This window comes from Mesoplodon bidens, assembly GCF_964165515.1.
Source record: "Mesoplodon bidens genome assembly, chromosome: 2".
In the NCBI taxonomy this organism is placed as follows: domain Eukaryota; kingdom Metazoa; phylum Chordata; class Mammalia; order Artiodactyla; family Ziphiidae; genus Mesoplodon; species Mesoplodon bidens.
In genome coordinates, this window is record NC_138177.1 from 128,987,552 (window position 1) to 129,002,833 (window position 15,282).

Genomic DNA, 15,282 nt, shown 5'->3' on the forward strand with positions numbered 1-15,282 from the left:
GGGACATCTGGGAACTCAAGGGGCAGCCCTGAGAGCCCTCATCAGTTTCCTTTTGCAGTTGTCAGGGGCAGGAGTGGGAAATGCTGCCGGTTCCTAGGACGGGAAATGCGAGGTACACAGAGAAAGGAAAGCACCGCCTTCCCTTTCCCCGATCCCTGATGCTGCCTTCCACCACCCCAAGGCACAGATGGTTGATAATAGAGCTCACATTTACCAGGTACTGGCAAACAGTTTTAGTTTTATCTAGTCCTCCCAACAACTCTTTCAAGAAAGCATTTTTGGGACTTCCTTGGTGGCGCAGTGGTTAAGAATCCTCCTGCCAATGCAGGGGACACGGGTTCGAGCCCTGGTCCGGGAAGATCCTACATGCTGAGGAGCAACTAAGCCCGTGCACCTAACTACTGAGCCCGCGCTCTAGAGCTCGTGGGCCACAACTACTGAGCCTGTGTGCCACAACTACTGAAGCCCGATCGCCTAGAGCCCAGATTTCGCTACAAGATAAGGCACCACAACGAAGAGTAACCCCCGCTCGCTGCAACTAGAGAAAGCCCGCGCACAGCAAGGAAGACCCAACGCAGCCAAAAATAAATAAATAAATAAATAAAGCAAAGTTAAAAAAAAAAAGAAAGCGTTGTTAGTCCTTTACAGATTTAGAGAATTGAGATTCTGAGATATTGAATAATATGCCCAGGGCCGCTTGGAACTCATCGGCTTACCTTTTGGGCATTACAAACTTTCACGTTACACTTTCCTTGACACCACTCTCCCCAATCCTTAAAGTTTACGAAGATATGAAATGGAGGCTGTTTGGGGTTGAGAACCCACCTGACATAACTAATAGGCCCTTCCTCCTTAATAACTATCCCTCTTCTAACCCCAGAGCCCTTCCCCCAACCCAAAGCAAACAAAACCAGACCCTGAAGGGACCTTCACATAGTGGGCAATCATTGGAAATAGAAAAAGATGGTGCCCTAAGCACTTAGCTTGGTGCATGTCCATTAAGGAGTGCTCAGTGCAGCTAGAATTGGCTGTCAATAGCAATACATCTGCATAACGGTAGAGCACATAAGGATTAGGATAGCATTGGAGAAAGAGCATTAACATTTTCTGGCCCGTCTCGATCCCTATTCACATAAAAATAGGAACAGGAAAGGATTGTTGACTATTTACTATATAATAGTTAGGAACTGTTAGGTGACTGATAAATATTATCTCATTTAATCTGTTCAGTGACCCTAGGATAAGGGGATAGTAACTCTATTTTTTAAGATAAGGAAATGAAGAATCATTGAGTAACATGCTCAAGACTATAGTTAAATTATAGAATGAGATTTGTCCAACTCTAAAGCCCTTGCACTGTGCCAGACCTTCTGCCCACCATGCCCACCCTAAATATGCAACGAAGTTTTCCAGAAATGTGGTAAAACTTTAAGAGGCTGGTAATAAAAGAGGTTCACAACTCAACTTATTTTTATGTTTTTCATTTATTTTCCAGAAAAAAATCACATTTAAATAGTAACTTACTTATATATTTGATCTTGTTCTCAAGTATAATTAAACTTTGTCCTGCAGTGGGAACCCTAGTTGCAGTAATGTGCCATGATAAATAATTGCATATTCAGGATTTTGTGAAATGGGTGATTGGGAAAATTATGAAGGAAAAAACACTTGTAAAAATCATTATTTACAAAAAATGATATCCACACCTTTTCTATTTTATAAGGCAAGTAACATTAAAATGTTCTCATGGTTATCTTCAAGAAGTCAATATTACAATTTCATAACACCATTGCTCATCAGAGAGCTTTGGGCAGTTCTGTGAAGGAACAAACCCTTGCTTTTTATTTGCTGGTTTTTTCTTGAGCATGGCACATAAGCAGTAAAGATTTCATCACAGCTACGAGAATTAAGTATTCTCTATTGAATTACACATGTAGGAAAAGGAGCCAGCCATCAATATTTTAACTAATTTAAATAGTATATTTGAGTATTTTACCCCAGAGTTTTTTTTTTTAAATAAAGATTTTATGCTCAAGGTATTTTGTGAAAATATGTACTCCATCCAAGGTCATAAAGACATTGCTTACTTTTGCTACAAAGATCATGGAGAACTCTAAATAAAAGCTACCACCAACTCAAAGTATACACTAACAGAATTTTCTTTAAGAAAGACAGCTGACTGAATTTTATTACCTTTAGAAATACAACAAAATTTCTCTGAGATTCTTTTCCTAGTTTCTCTTATTGTTAAAAGTACAAAAAAAAAATCAATGCCTTCCATTGCCATTTGATCATTTCATTCATACAGATCTTTTCCTATGCAAAGTGAAAAAAAAATCCTTTGTATATTGAAACCCAATACTCTTCAAACAGTTTAAAAAGCCAGCTCTACAAATGACTGCTGGGCCTGTAGTGAAGTCCTACTTATACATGAGATTAGCATATCATACCAACACTTGGCTTTTTCAGGAAAAATTATTCAGTGGCAATTTTCCAACTCCCTTAGAATGAGAGAGTGACACAGGAAGAGAGAGAAAACAGGGGCCAGTCTCTCTCACACATATCCATTTAACAAAGCAAGAGCTAAATACTGAGCTGCAAAGCCACAGCTATAAAAATGATCATCCTATCATCTCATAAGGAAAAGAAAAAAACCTGGCTTTGGACCTTGATCGCAGTGATAGTCATTTGGTGTATTTTTTTTTTTTTTTTTTTTCGGTACGCGGGCCTCTCACTGTTATGGCTTCTCCCGTTGCGGAGCACAGGCTCCGGACGCGCAGGCTCAGCGGCCATGGCTCACGGGCCTAGCCGCTCCGCGGCATGTGGGATCTTCCCGGACCGGGGCACGAACCCGTGTGCCCTGCATCGGCAGGCGGACTCTCAACCACTGCGCCACCAGGGGAGCCCCATTTGGTGTATTTTTAAAAAATATTTTAAAGTAATGATGTATGAATAACACTAAAATTTGTTTTGCCAAAAGAAAAGAAAAGAAACTGTCATTGAAGTAATATACAACTGAACAAATGAGATGGAATTAACATTTGCATGATATACTCATTCAATGGAATGTTTTAAAATGATAAATGGCTTATGATTCATCAAGCTGATTCAGAAATTCTGAATGAATTAAAAATTGAACTATATTTAGAGAAATGTAAAGTAATTCAGCTTTACTCTTTTCTGTCTGATAACAGACAGTTTACCCAGGAATTATTAAAGGAAATTTGTTGATTTTTTTTTTTTTTTTTTTTTTTTTTTTCTTTTTGCAGTATGCGGGCCTCTCACTGTTGTGGCCTCTCCCGTTGCGGAGCACAGGCTCCGGATGCGCAGGCCCAGCGGCCATGGCTCACGGGCCCAGCCGCTCCGCGGCATATGGGATCCTCCCAGACCGGGGCACGAACCCGTATCCCCTGCATCGGCAGGCGGACTCTCAACCACTGCGCCACCAGGGAGGCCCTGTTGATTTTTTATGAAAACAATTGATTTGCAAAATAAAGCAAAGCAAAAAAGAACTGTGTAATACTCATTAATAGAGTGTAGAGTCCTGCAAAATCTATACTAAATAGTGCATTTTTCTTATGTTTAACTGAAATGTTTTTCATATAATTTCTAACAAGATTATGTAAAAATGCAGTCAGCATCAATCCATCATGATTCAATTTCTTAAAGTGTTTAGATAAAGTATTACCAAAGATTGTTCACTAGTATTAATTCTACTCTGTAAAGAAATTTGGACCATCTTCAACAGATAGCAGCATGATGTGATGGCCATAAGTGCAGATCCTAAAAATAATGCTTAAAAAAGTAAAACAATTTTATTGTTTTGTTTTGAATATTTTAGGTGATAAAGTTAAACTCACTAAGATATACTTATGAAGGGACAGTCAAGAGGTCTGACCATGGTCAACTCAATAGACCCTAAAATTTGATGTTCTTTCAAGAAGGATATTTGGTATTCAGTTAGATATTTAAAATGCAGCTCTATCCTATAGAAGATTACAGAACTTCACAGAAATAGAAATGCTAGTGGGTTTTGTTGTTTGTTTTTAATATTTGGAGACTTAAACATTGCACTCCTATCTCATTTTTCCTCCATACATTCCACAGACAAAAAGTAATGTAATGGTAGCCATGTTTGATTCACAAATGAGCAAATGGCATTTAACTACTGTTTGCTGAATGAAAAAAAAAAAAAATGGAAGGAGCAGGAAAATACAATAAAGCCTGAAGAGAGAAGTGCACATAGTAAAAGAGGTGGGGTGGGTCATCAGAACAGTCTCTTTAATCAGTGTAACAAAGATTGACTTGTTCATTCATATCAACAATTTAATTTAACTCATTTTAAGGAAGCATCATGTTGCCAACTTTTAAAGCGATATTTAGAGATCACCCTAATTTTGATACCGTAAAAAAATTATGCTTCCATTAAAAAAAAATGCTGACCAGAAAACCATGTAGCAAAATGAATACATTTAATTGAATGGGATTTTGCTCAAATGCATAATCTTTTGGAAAAAACAAAGTTAAAGAAAAAAAACAAACAAGAAACCACAAACGCATCTCCTTAGTAGATATAGGCACATCTTACCGTGTCATTCAACTTTAACTGACAGACTGTGATTATTTTGAGAAAAAATAATGCAAAAATAAAAGCAATTGGTGCAACTCTTTTGGAATGACAGTAGTCCATGCTTATAAAGCATCTAATTCAAAGGCCTACAAAATAAACAGTGTCAGCTCACAAGTTAGATGCCTGTGTCCCTTGCAGGAAGGGAGCCATGTTTTAGGACATTTTATTTGGAATGAATGACAGCTTGCAACCTACCTACTTCTTTTAATCTTTTAAGACACTGACAAAAAGGACAGAAAAATGACAATGGGAGAATGCATTTCATGTCAGTTTGAGATAGCATAAAAGAACTCTAAGGAAATGAGGAATTTTCCTAGAAAAATACCTCTACCTTTTTTTTTTCTTCAAGATTGTAGGAAGCTAAGTGGACTGAATGAAAAATTAAGCTCACTAGAAAAATGGTATTCAAATGATAATTGAATGTGCAAAATCTGATGAAATGTCAGAACTAAGAAGTATTTGAGAGATCTACTAGGGCAGTGATTCTCAAATTTTGGGTGCTTGTCAAAATACATATTCTTAAACCCCACCCCTACAGATTTATTTATTCAATATCAATTTATTGATGCCCACTACATTCTAGACTCGGGGGATATAGTGGTAACTAAGCCAAAATCATTTCCCTTGTTAAATAAATGATAATACAAGTGGTCCACAAATCATGCTTTGAGAAACATATTCTTTTCCAACAATTTTGCTTTTGGAATTATCCTTATTTTGGTATTAATTTTTCATAGCACCTTTTACCTGGGTACTTAAGTGGAATATGTATAGTAAAATAAAACAGAAAAGTTCATTTCCCAGAATGAACAAGTAAAACAGGTCAAGGGCTCCCATTGCTGTCAAGATAACTGAGTTACTTCCAGCTGCTGTGTCACTTTGGGCAAATTATTAATTTGTTTAAGCCTCAATGTCACCATTTGTAAAATACTAATTAAAAAGAGTATCTACCATTTGGGGGTTGACACAAAGATTAAGTGAGCTAACATCTATAGTGACTGGTACATGCTAAGCACTCAAGAGAATATCAATTTTTATTGTATATCAATTACTATGATTGTACAAGTTTTTTTTTTAAAGCCCGCAAAGGTGAATCTCTCTGAGTCAACTAGAACCATGGAACTTCTGAGATGGGAGAAGCTTTATAGATCATGGCTGTGTTATTATGGTATTTAAACAGTGCTCTGGAGGACCAGATTTAAACTGCTGGAGGAACTCCTGAATTGCTCTGAGCTGTTTTGCCTAACAGGATTCCATGTGCAATTTTAGCAGAAAAAAGTTTGGCTGTTAAGAAAAGCTTGGAAACCACTATCAATCTCAACTCCTTATTCTAAAGGTGAGAAATTAAAGAGGGCTATGATTTGTCCAAGGTCACACAGCAAGAGTTAGTGGTAGAGCTAATGTAGTTACCAGGCTTCTTTGAAATGAATATTTGGAAATGGAAATATGAGTAATTATGGTCTCAAACACTTTGCAGATTGAGATTCAGTAAAAATACATAAAAACCAAAATAAAACAACTGCAGTTTGACTTTCTGGAGGGGATGGTTCCTCTCTATTCACTTGAAACCATTTGAAATGTGGACATTCTTTCTTTACAGGTGAAATGTACTTCCAAATACTATGCAGTGATTTTCGTATTGGCTGTACATGTAGAGGAGAATAGAGCTTTAAAAATAATTTAAAATTTAATTGTTTGGAATTGTATGTTCCAATTATGCTAAAATTCAGACTAATTTTTAACAAAAATTTATTTTTAAAAATAACACGAAAATATGGAATTTATTTGAAAAATAATATTTCCCATGTTGCAAAGTAAAGCATTCATACTTTCTATCTTGTTAGAGCAGAATCTTTTTGAATCATAATGCTCAGGAAATGGTGTTCTGTTTAATGAACTTTTTATTTGAACCCTTGGTATTGAAAATCTAAATATGTACTAGTCCATTTTGTTTTAGGAATTGATAATGAATCTGACTTAGTATTTCTTTTATAATTGCATTGTCTAGGATCATTTTTCCTAACACAAATTCTTATTGTACAGTACTTTGGATACAGGAGTAACAGGAGATTATAAACTACAAGATTAAAAAAAAAATCACCAAAATCTAAATCCCTGATATGAGTTTATTGTGTTATTATTTGACCTATTTTCTGAAAGAAGAAGGGATATATTCTCTATGAAGGTTCTGGTATTCAATAATAATAATAATAATAATAATAATAATAATATTTTAAAATTAATAATTTTGAAATCTCTGACTTTCATTCTGTTTCATAAAGACCAATTATGGAATCATAGAATATCTTCATAGTTTCAAATTTAGTGCCTAGAGACATTTGAATAATGTTAGAGATCATTGTAATCTGTTTTAAATTACATTATATATCAACCAAATTATTCTATGAAAAGAAAACACGTGTTTAATTACTAATTCACTCTAGAAAGATATAAAATAAAATAAGATATAATGAGCAAGACATGAGAACCAATATATTTATACACTTTTAATATGCTTTGTGTTAATATCCAATATGTTTTCTCATGAAATGATTTCTTAAAAACACATTTTTATATTCATATGCTGGATAATTCTCAATTTTCTGTTACTTACTCTCCATTGGTTTCAGTGTCTGAAATTTCCCCGTGTTCCATGGGATTTAAAAGTTTGCATTTACTATTTTGGTTACAAAATCAAATTGAATATCTTTGCTTAAAGTGAGTTTATTACTTACTTGTTCAAAAAACTTCAACACCAGAGACTGCTTGGCGAGCCAATTGAGAGTTGTTTGAACAGTAAGATTTCTTCTAAGGTAAAACAGGTCATTTTGAACATTCTCTTGCTAGCAAGCACTGATTGAGAAGTACAAATATTAATTTTAAAAGTTTCACTATAAACAATTGCCAGTCACAATCTCATTTTAAATGTAAGACATAAAATTTAATTTGATTCTAAAATTTAAAGGGGCTAAAGTTTCTTCGTCGAGTATGAATGAATGTAAAATAAAATTTATCAACTAATGATGAATATAACAACTTAATAATTATAGTTATTTAATAGTATAACCTAGAGTAGGAATTAGCTTATGTTTAAAATAGGTTCTATGACTTAAAGGAAAATTCATATTTTCAGATTGTAATGAAGGAAGGTTTTACAACTGGGACCCCTGAAGAAGAGCTTCTTCATCGCAAATTCCCATATTATGAGGCCAGACTGAGTAATTACAGTTTTTATTATACCTTGCAACAATGAAATCAGAACATACATTTTTGATAACTCTCTTTTTGATTCCCCAAGAATGGCAAAAATTTATAGTTACATACAATGAACCTTATCCAAAAGGAAATTTATTGCACAATAATGTGGTTAGAATTTGATTTATAAAGCTTATTTTTTCCTTCCCAAATGATATAAATGATGACAATTAAAATTCTCCTTCTGGATTTAAGTAGGGGACTAAAATCTTTTTTTTTCTGGGATATTTAGACTCAATGTTTTGGTTCCTATTGGTAAAGAGGAAGATGCTTGGTACCATTCCCCATGCTGGATGGGAGGTACTCTCTGTTTAGAGTTATTGTGCAAAAGTTGTTAACCAGTTCAACTATGGAAATTCTTGAAATTTTAAAATCACAATTTTGGTTTTAGTCTGATTATTCAGTAATCTCCACATCTGCTGAACTGTGGAGAGAGGGGGAAGTAGTTAAGACTTCGACATCTTCTTTACTCTTGATTATAATTTCATAAACTTTAAATATGAATTGCTTTCCCTTTTTACACAAGTTATAAAAATAAGAGGGCCTGTTTACACAGTTTGCATTTTTATGAAATTTGCAGTTTGAAAAAAAAGCTTTTTAAAAAGTGGTAATTAATGCTTTTCTTTGAATATGCACATGTACCTTAGAATTTTTTTTTCTGAAATAGTTTATGACTTTAACCCACTAAATATTTGAAGATAGAATTTTTATTTAGCACTCGAGTAAAACATACTAAGGACCGAAGAAAAGGAAGTTTTTTTCTGGTTCCACTGAATTTTCTTTGTGTGTGGCACCCCCTTATGACAACTATCAATATTATATTTAAATTTTATATATTGACAAAATGCAATCTACCTCTGTAAGCATTGTGCCATTCAACAGTACTACTATTAAACTTACATACCACAGTTTAAATTACATCCATTTCAGGAATGGTAAAATGCTAAAACTCAAGTATAACTGCCTTACTGGAATGAGTACAATTTACAAATACAATAATTACATTTTAAAACCATTAACAATATTACACCTAGAAGTAAATACTGTAGGACTGGTCATCATGGTATTGTGTGAGGGAAATCATTGCTGAAAGTCATTGACATTTCTAGCAGATATACCCCAAGTGCAGATTTTGGTTTGTTTTCTTCAAACCAAAATTAAAACCTGTTTCTCATACAGTAGTTCTCCATTATATGAATCCTCCAAATCCTTGCATAAGATTTTATTAGTTATCTGCCAAGTATTTTCCTGCAAAATAAAACAACATATCAACGGGTTACCTGCTAGTTCCATAATGTGGTTATTATGTGGGTAACATTTCTATTCTTCCTGCCCTACTCCTAGAAACCAATACTATGTAATTGAAGGGTACAATACTAACATAAAATACATAAAGTTTATTAAGTTTCCAACTTTCCAGACCAGCTAGTTGCCTTTTCACATTTCCATATAGGAATACTTTGCAGAGGTTTGGGTTGCCCAGAATAGCTTGGAAGATTTGTTCCTGGATGTGAGAATCCAACTTCCTATAGAAAGAGTAACCATATAATTTCCACCCTGGGCCATTTTTGAGAACAAAAGGGGTGTAGTTAATAATTACATCAATATGGCAGACATAAAAACCAGGATGTATTCCAACAAATCATTGACAAAGATAATCACCTTAATATTGGGGAATCCCCACCAATAAACTCTCGTGTGTGCCAAAAACCTGTCTCATCACATTTCAGCTCTAGGCAACCAGTTCTGATATCTGGTCTAGACTTTTTAAGGTGTTATTAAAGTGAAGATGGATCCTCTTAGATTTCAGCTAAGCCTAGACAAGTCTAAAATCTATGAAGACCTGCTGAAGAAAAAAAGTTTTCAGGTAAGAGATAAATTCAAAATTAGCATTTATCTTGCTTGTCAATGTAACAAAAGTAGGATTTACCCCCATTAACCTCAGTGTACACACCTATATAATGGGAATGACAGGCCAGTCCCATATAAGAAATAGCCAGAGCCATGATAAGTATCCAGGACCTTCCTGATTTCTGATTCCCAGTTTCATTGTCCTATTTTTACTTCATTCAACAATTGGTTTGCTTTCTGATTGTGATGGAAAATGGGGATTGGGAGTGGGGAAGAAGAGGAGGAAGATGATCAGAAAATCACAACCTATTCCTTCTTAAGGAAGAATAGCTAAGGCAACATTATTGTTTGAAAATGGAACTCACAAGATACCCACTTACCTGCAGCAAACCTTTTCTTGATGAGTGAAAATCTATACCCTGCTCCAACAAGTTCAATGTCACAGCCAGAAAGGGTGCTTCCTTCACTTGTAAACTGCACAACCAATGGGGAAGGTTTGCTTGGGCCTTCAGATAACTGAAATCTTGCCAATAAAGAGCCCACTCCTACAAAAAGAGTATTATTACAAGATAACAGTCAACACAACATTCTGGATATAACTTTGGAAATTGTATTCAAAGTTAACGTGCAAAATCGAACTTACTAGAAAATAGTATATGTTTCAGTATAAATACAATAAAATTTATCATTAAATATTATTCATGATGTTTTTTGTACACTGATAAAAATGTAATTCAGCCAAATGGTACTTCAAAATTTGGAAGCATGCTGCTTGGAAGGCAATGTATTTTCCAGCTTATGATTAATATCAGAGGAAAGTGGAAAATATCTAACTATCAGGGAGTGTGAGATCTGATACAAAATGGAAATATGCCTTTTTAAAAGCTCTTCTCTGCTTAAAGTATGGTCTGTTTGATGTGGGGTCTTGGGCAGAAAAAAGGTAGCAGAGGATTCATTGAAGAGCTATTTTCTTTTATTGGTTAAAATAAGTATATACCAAAGTGAACTGAAATATTTTGCTTACTTTTAGTGCTAAATGATTTTGGTTAATAGTTTTCTAATATCTGAAAGTTATTTCAGCTTTATATATTAAATAAAATAAGCCTGTGATTACATTACCTCCATTTTCTGACTTCTGAGAAATATCAGGAATCTTCCACAATATTCTGTGCTGTTCAGCATTCCTAAAAATAAAGTAGGTAAAAGACTTTTTCATATGCAAGGGTTTTTATTTAATGGATGTCATATTTTTCCAGATAGTGTTATTTAATAAAAATGATCTTAAAAATTTTAGCTACAATTAAAGCATTATCTATCTATATCTATCTATCATCTATCCATCCCTTCCTTTTTCCCTCCCTCCTTCCATCTATCTGTCTATCTATCTATCTATCCCTTCCTCCTTCACTCCCTCCTTCCATCTATCTATCCATCCATCCATCCATCCATCCCTTCATCCATACATAAATACTCTTTCTTTCCTTATTGTAAGTAGTCACAACACTGTCAGAGAGATAAACATTTAGAGGACAATGCAGTTAAAATTTTTTTTAACACATCTACTGAATAAATAGATGGGAAGTGTTAGTTGATCAATTAATTCAGGTAATTTAAATTGGAGCTGTCACATGGCTGACATTCTTTTTTTTTTTTCTTTTTTAATGTTCTACTTTTTGCTTCTAACAATCATAAGGAAAAACTAGAGTATTTTTCCTTAGGAGAAAAGGCTTTTTTTAACATCTGCTATTGGTATCAGTGTCTATTCTGTTTCTGTTCCCATACCTTCTCTAGTGTGCCTTTTAATAGTCCAGAGGCTGCAAAATGAAACTCAGACTCCCTTGTAATTAGGGTCCTAGATGAAGATTAGGGTCCATCAATTAAAGGTACTACTTGAGGTCTGGAGGATAGAAGGGAGGCAGAGGCCATTTTCCTGATGATTTTTGGGCTGTTTTCTGCTGGTCAGCAGCCTAACTGAGATGTGGGGATCTTGTTAAACAGTGCTCCAGTCCAGTCTCAGTTTTGTAGTTGTTGAGAAGCAGTTTAGGCAGTGCCAATAGGAGCTTTCTTATCCTTGGATTTTCATGAGGGTGGTGGGTTCTTGAATTCAGCGGCTCCACTGACAGCCTTCTAATTTCTCTCCTTCCTGGTTGTAGCAGAGGTAGCAGCTCCCCTGGTGGACCAGTTCTGCAATCTTCTGGGAAATATTCTTGGAGATCCAGTCTAAAGCTTGTTCCTCTTTTTTTGTGTGAACATCTAAATCCCTGCGTTAAATCATTTTCTGTTTGAAATTAGCTATAGCAGCTTCTGTTTTCTGCCCTGAACCCTGACACCCAGGCCTGCTGTGATCTCTTCCTGTAGGAAACACAAATGCTAAAAAGTCTGTGATCCCTTTGCCTAGGAGCCCTTTGGTGAAGAGGAAGGGGACTAATGGCTCCTTACCAGACTGCTGGTGGGAGCACAGCCTGGAGCTTGGTTACCCCTCCATCTATGGGGACCAGGAACTGCACATTGTTGAGGGCCACGGCCGTTGTCATTGCATCCGTATTGTATTTGTAATCTATGCGCAGGTCTGTGCTTGACGGCTCACATCGCCAGTTCACTGCCAGGTTCAGAGGTGTGGACTGAATGCCCTGGGCTGACACCTTGCCAAAGACAGGGAAGAGAACATTTAAGGCTTGAATTTAAGGCTGAAACAAACCCAGAAGCTATTATTATCTCCCAATGGAATATTCTTAGATATCAAAAAGTCATAATGTTGTTTGTGCTGCTCACGAATGAGCACTCAGTAAAAAAATCACCATGAAGGGTGCCATATGAGTGAGAGCTGGGTGCTTCAGGTAAACTGTTACAGATTAAAAACATAAAATCAATTATTAAAGTTTCTATAGCACTTTAGAGTTTACAATGCACTTTATGTCAGATAGGGAGCTGGTAGCACATTGGTTAGGAGCTGAGGCCAAGAAGGCAGACAATCCTGGGTGTGAGGTCTTTTTTCCTTTCTTTTTTCTCTCTTTCTCTCTCTCTCTTTCTTTCTTTCTTTCCCTTTCTTTCTTTCTTTTAATTGAAATAGAGTTGCTATACAATATTATATAAGTTACAGGTGCACAATATAGTGATTCATAATTTTAAAGGTTATACTCCATTTATAGTTATTATAAAGTATTGGCTATATTCCCCATGTTGTACAATATATCCTTGTACCTTATTTTATACCTAATAGTTTGTACTTCTTAATCCCTTACTAGTGCCCCTTCCCCTTTCCCTCTCCCCACTAGTAACCACTAGTTTGTTCTCTATATCTGTGAGTCTGCTTCTTTTTTGTTACATTCACCAGTTTGTTGAATTTTTTGATTCCACATATATAAGTGGTATCATACAGTATTTGTCCTTCTTTGCCTGACTTATTTCACTTAGCATAATGCCCTCCAAGTCCATCCATGTTGCTGCAAATGGCAAAATTTCATTCTTTTTTATGGCTGAGTAGTATTCTATTGTATACATATACCCCACATCTTCTTTAACCATTCATCTATTGATGGACACTTAGGTTGCTTCCATATCCTGGCAAATTGTAAATAATGCTCCTGTGAACATGTATCTTTTCAAATTAGTGTTTTTGTTTTTTCAGATATATCTGGGTGTGAGTTCTGATTGTCACTTCCAAGATGAGTGATCTTTGACCAGTCACTAAAAACTTCTCTGTGCCTCAGTTATTTCCTCATCTGACAAATGGGAATGATAATATATTTTTTCTAATTTTTAAAAAAGGTTTTGGCTGTACCGTGTGGCATACGGGATCCTAGTTCCTTTACCATACTCACGCCCCCTGCACTGGAAGGGCGGACTCTTAACCACTGGACTGCCAGGGAAGTCCCAGAAATGATAATAATATTTATGCCTAGAGATGTTAGGAAGATCGAAGAAGATGTTTTATATGAAACACTCAGTCTAGTGCCTCATATACAATAAGGAGTTAACATTTTAATACATGTTACCTATTAATATTCTTATCATATTTGCTCTTCACAAACCAGTGAGTTATACAAAGGTGAATTTGACTAAGGAAAAGCCAGGTTTGAAGAAACAACAAAAAGTTATAAGGCAATAATATCAACTAGAATCCTGGACCCACAGTGAAAAATTTGCAAGGTTATTATTTCTATGTACCTTTTATAAGCACGCGTGCACTGCAGGGGCCGTGTGGGTGGTGTCTGTGCCCTTGCAGTTTTATTCATGGAGTATGAGTTTTGCTGATTTTAAAGAATATAAAGAGCTCTTTATTGGCCTAGTGATGCCTGCACATATGGACACCACATGGAAGGGTCCTGAAGGCAGGCTGCGCTTAAAAGTCAGGCATGATTGCTGCAGAAACAAACCCAGACATGGATTCTTTTATAAAATGACAGACATGGCTTTTAATGACATAATTTTAGTTTGATGACCATTATAATAAAAGCTTTAAAACTTTATAATAATCTCTATGATAAGCTTTATAATAAAGTTTTAAACTTTAACTATTTTTAGCAACCCAATCCTCTGCAAATGCACTTTTATTTAGAAGTCTGTTATTTAAGATAGCTCAAAAGCAGAGCAGACTCACTCTCCCCACCCAGTTCTATACTCTGTCCTTGGCAGGAGTTCTCAACTTCTTAGTAGTTCCTCTACCTGGGGAGGTGCTTTATGGATATGTGATTGTCCCAGTTACTGGGAGGGTGCTACTGGTGGCCAGAAAGTAAACATGATGTGATTTGATCCCATAAAATGCTAATTATGCCTCCCAACCAATCCCTTACATTGTTGAAAAACAATAACAACACAACTAAACCACAACAAAAGGGATTCCTCAGAGCACCTTTAAAACAAAATGTCAGCCTTAGGGCTACTTACATTTCACAAAGTACTTTGAAATGTGCTAGGGTGTGAGATCCTCACAGCCTATAAAATACCTAGGTAGGAATCCTTTTTTCCTAATTTGCAAATGAGGAAACTGAGGCTCAGGGACACTAAGTGCCCAAGGTCAGTGGACAGTAGGAAGCTGACTTAATTCCAGAATTCAGTCTCTTGCTTTCATTATAGTACTTTACATCAAGCTTATATGGCAATAGGTGAATTCTGTCTACTTTCTACGTTTTGTTATAATGTCCAAAGCTTCAATGATATTATTCTTACTAGAAAAACATTATATTCATTTGTATTTTTGTGAAATGTACAATTACATAGATGCTTCACGTTCAATGGTTCCCTTAGAACATGTGGTTTTCAATCCACAGTGTGCATTATAATCATTTGGAGGACTTGTAAAAATATATACACCTATGTCACATCCTGAACCAATTAAATAAAAATCTCTGGGAGTGTCAGGGCCCAGTAGATGTCTCTGTCTCTGTCTCTATCTTTATCCCCTCCCCATCTCCATCTTTATTTATCTATAAATAGATTTTTATATAGATATCTATCTATATTTATATCTGTGTCTGTCTATAATTAGTACCAGTTCAAAATCAGCATTTGTTTATAACCTCCCTGGTGATTGTAAAGTACACTCA

At 35.5% G+C, this 15,282-nt stretch overlaps 1 protein-coding gene across 1 annotated transcript in view; it reads right to left on the minus strand.

Annotated features, from left to right (window-relative positions):
- Window positions 1-7,863: 7,863 nt before the first annotated feature.
- SGIP1 (SH3GL interacting endocytic adaptor 1) overlaps window positions 7,864-15,282 on the minus strand; it is a 207,282-nt gene continuing 199,863 nt past the window's right edge. Inside the window, exons 22-25 of the mRNA XM_081225341.1 lie at window positions 12,176-12,378; window positions 10,856-10,920; window positions 10,117-10,281; window positions 7,864-9,133 (exon numbers count right to left, since the gene is read on the minus strand). Coding sequence (XP_081081467.1) covers window positions 9,111-9,133; window positions 10,117-10,281; window positions 10,856-10,920; window positions 12,176-12,378 — 456 coding nt within the window. The 3' untranslated portion in view covers window positions 7,864-9,110. The remainder of the gene's footprint in view (window positions 9,134-10,116; window positions 10,282-10,855; window positions 10,921-12,175; window positions 12,379-15,282) is intronic.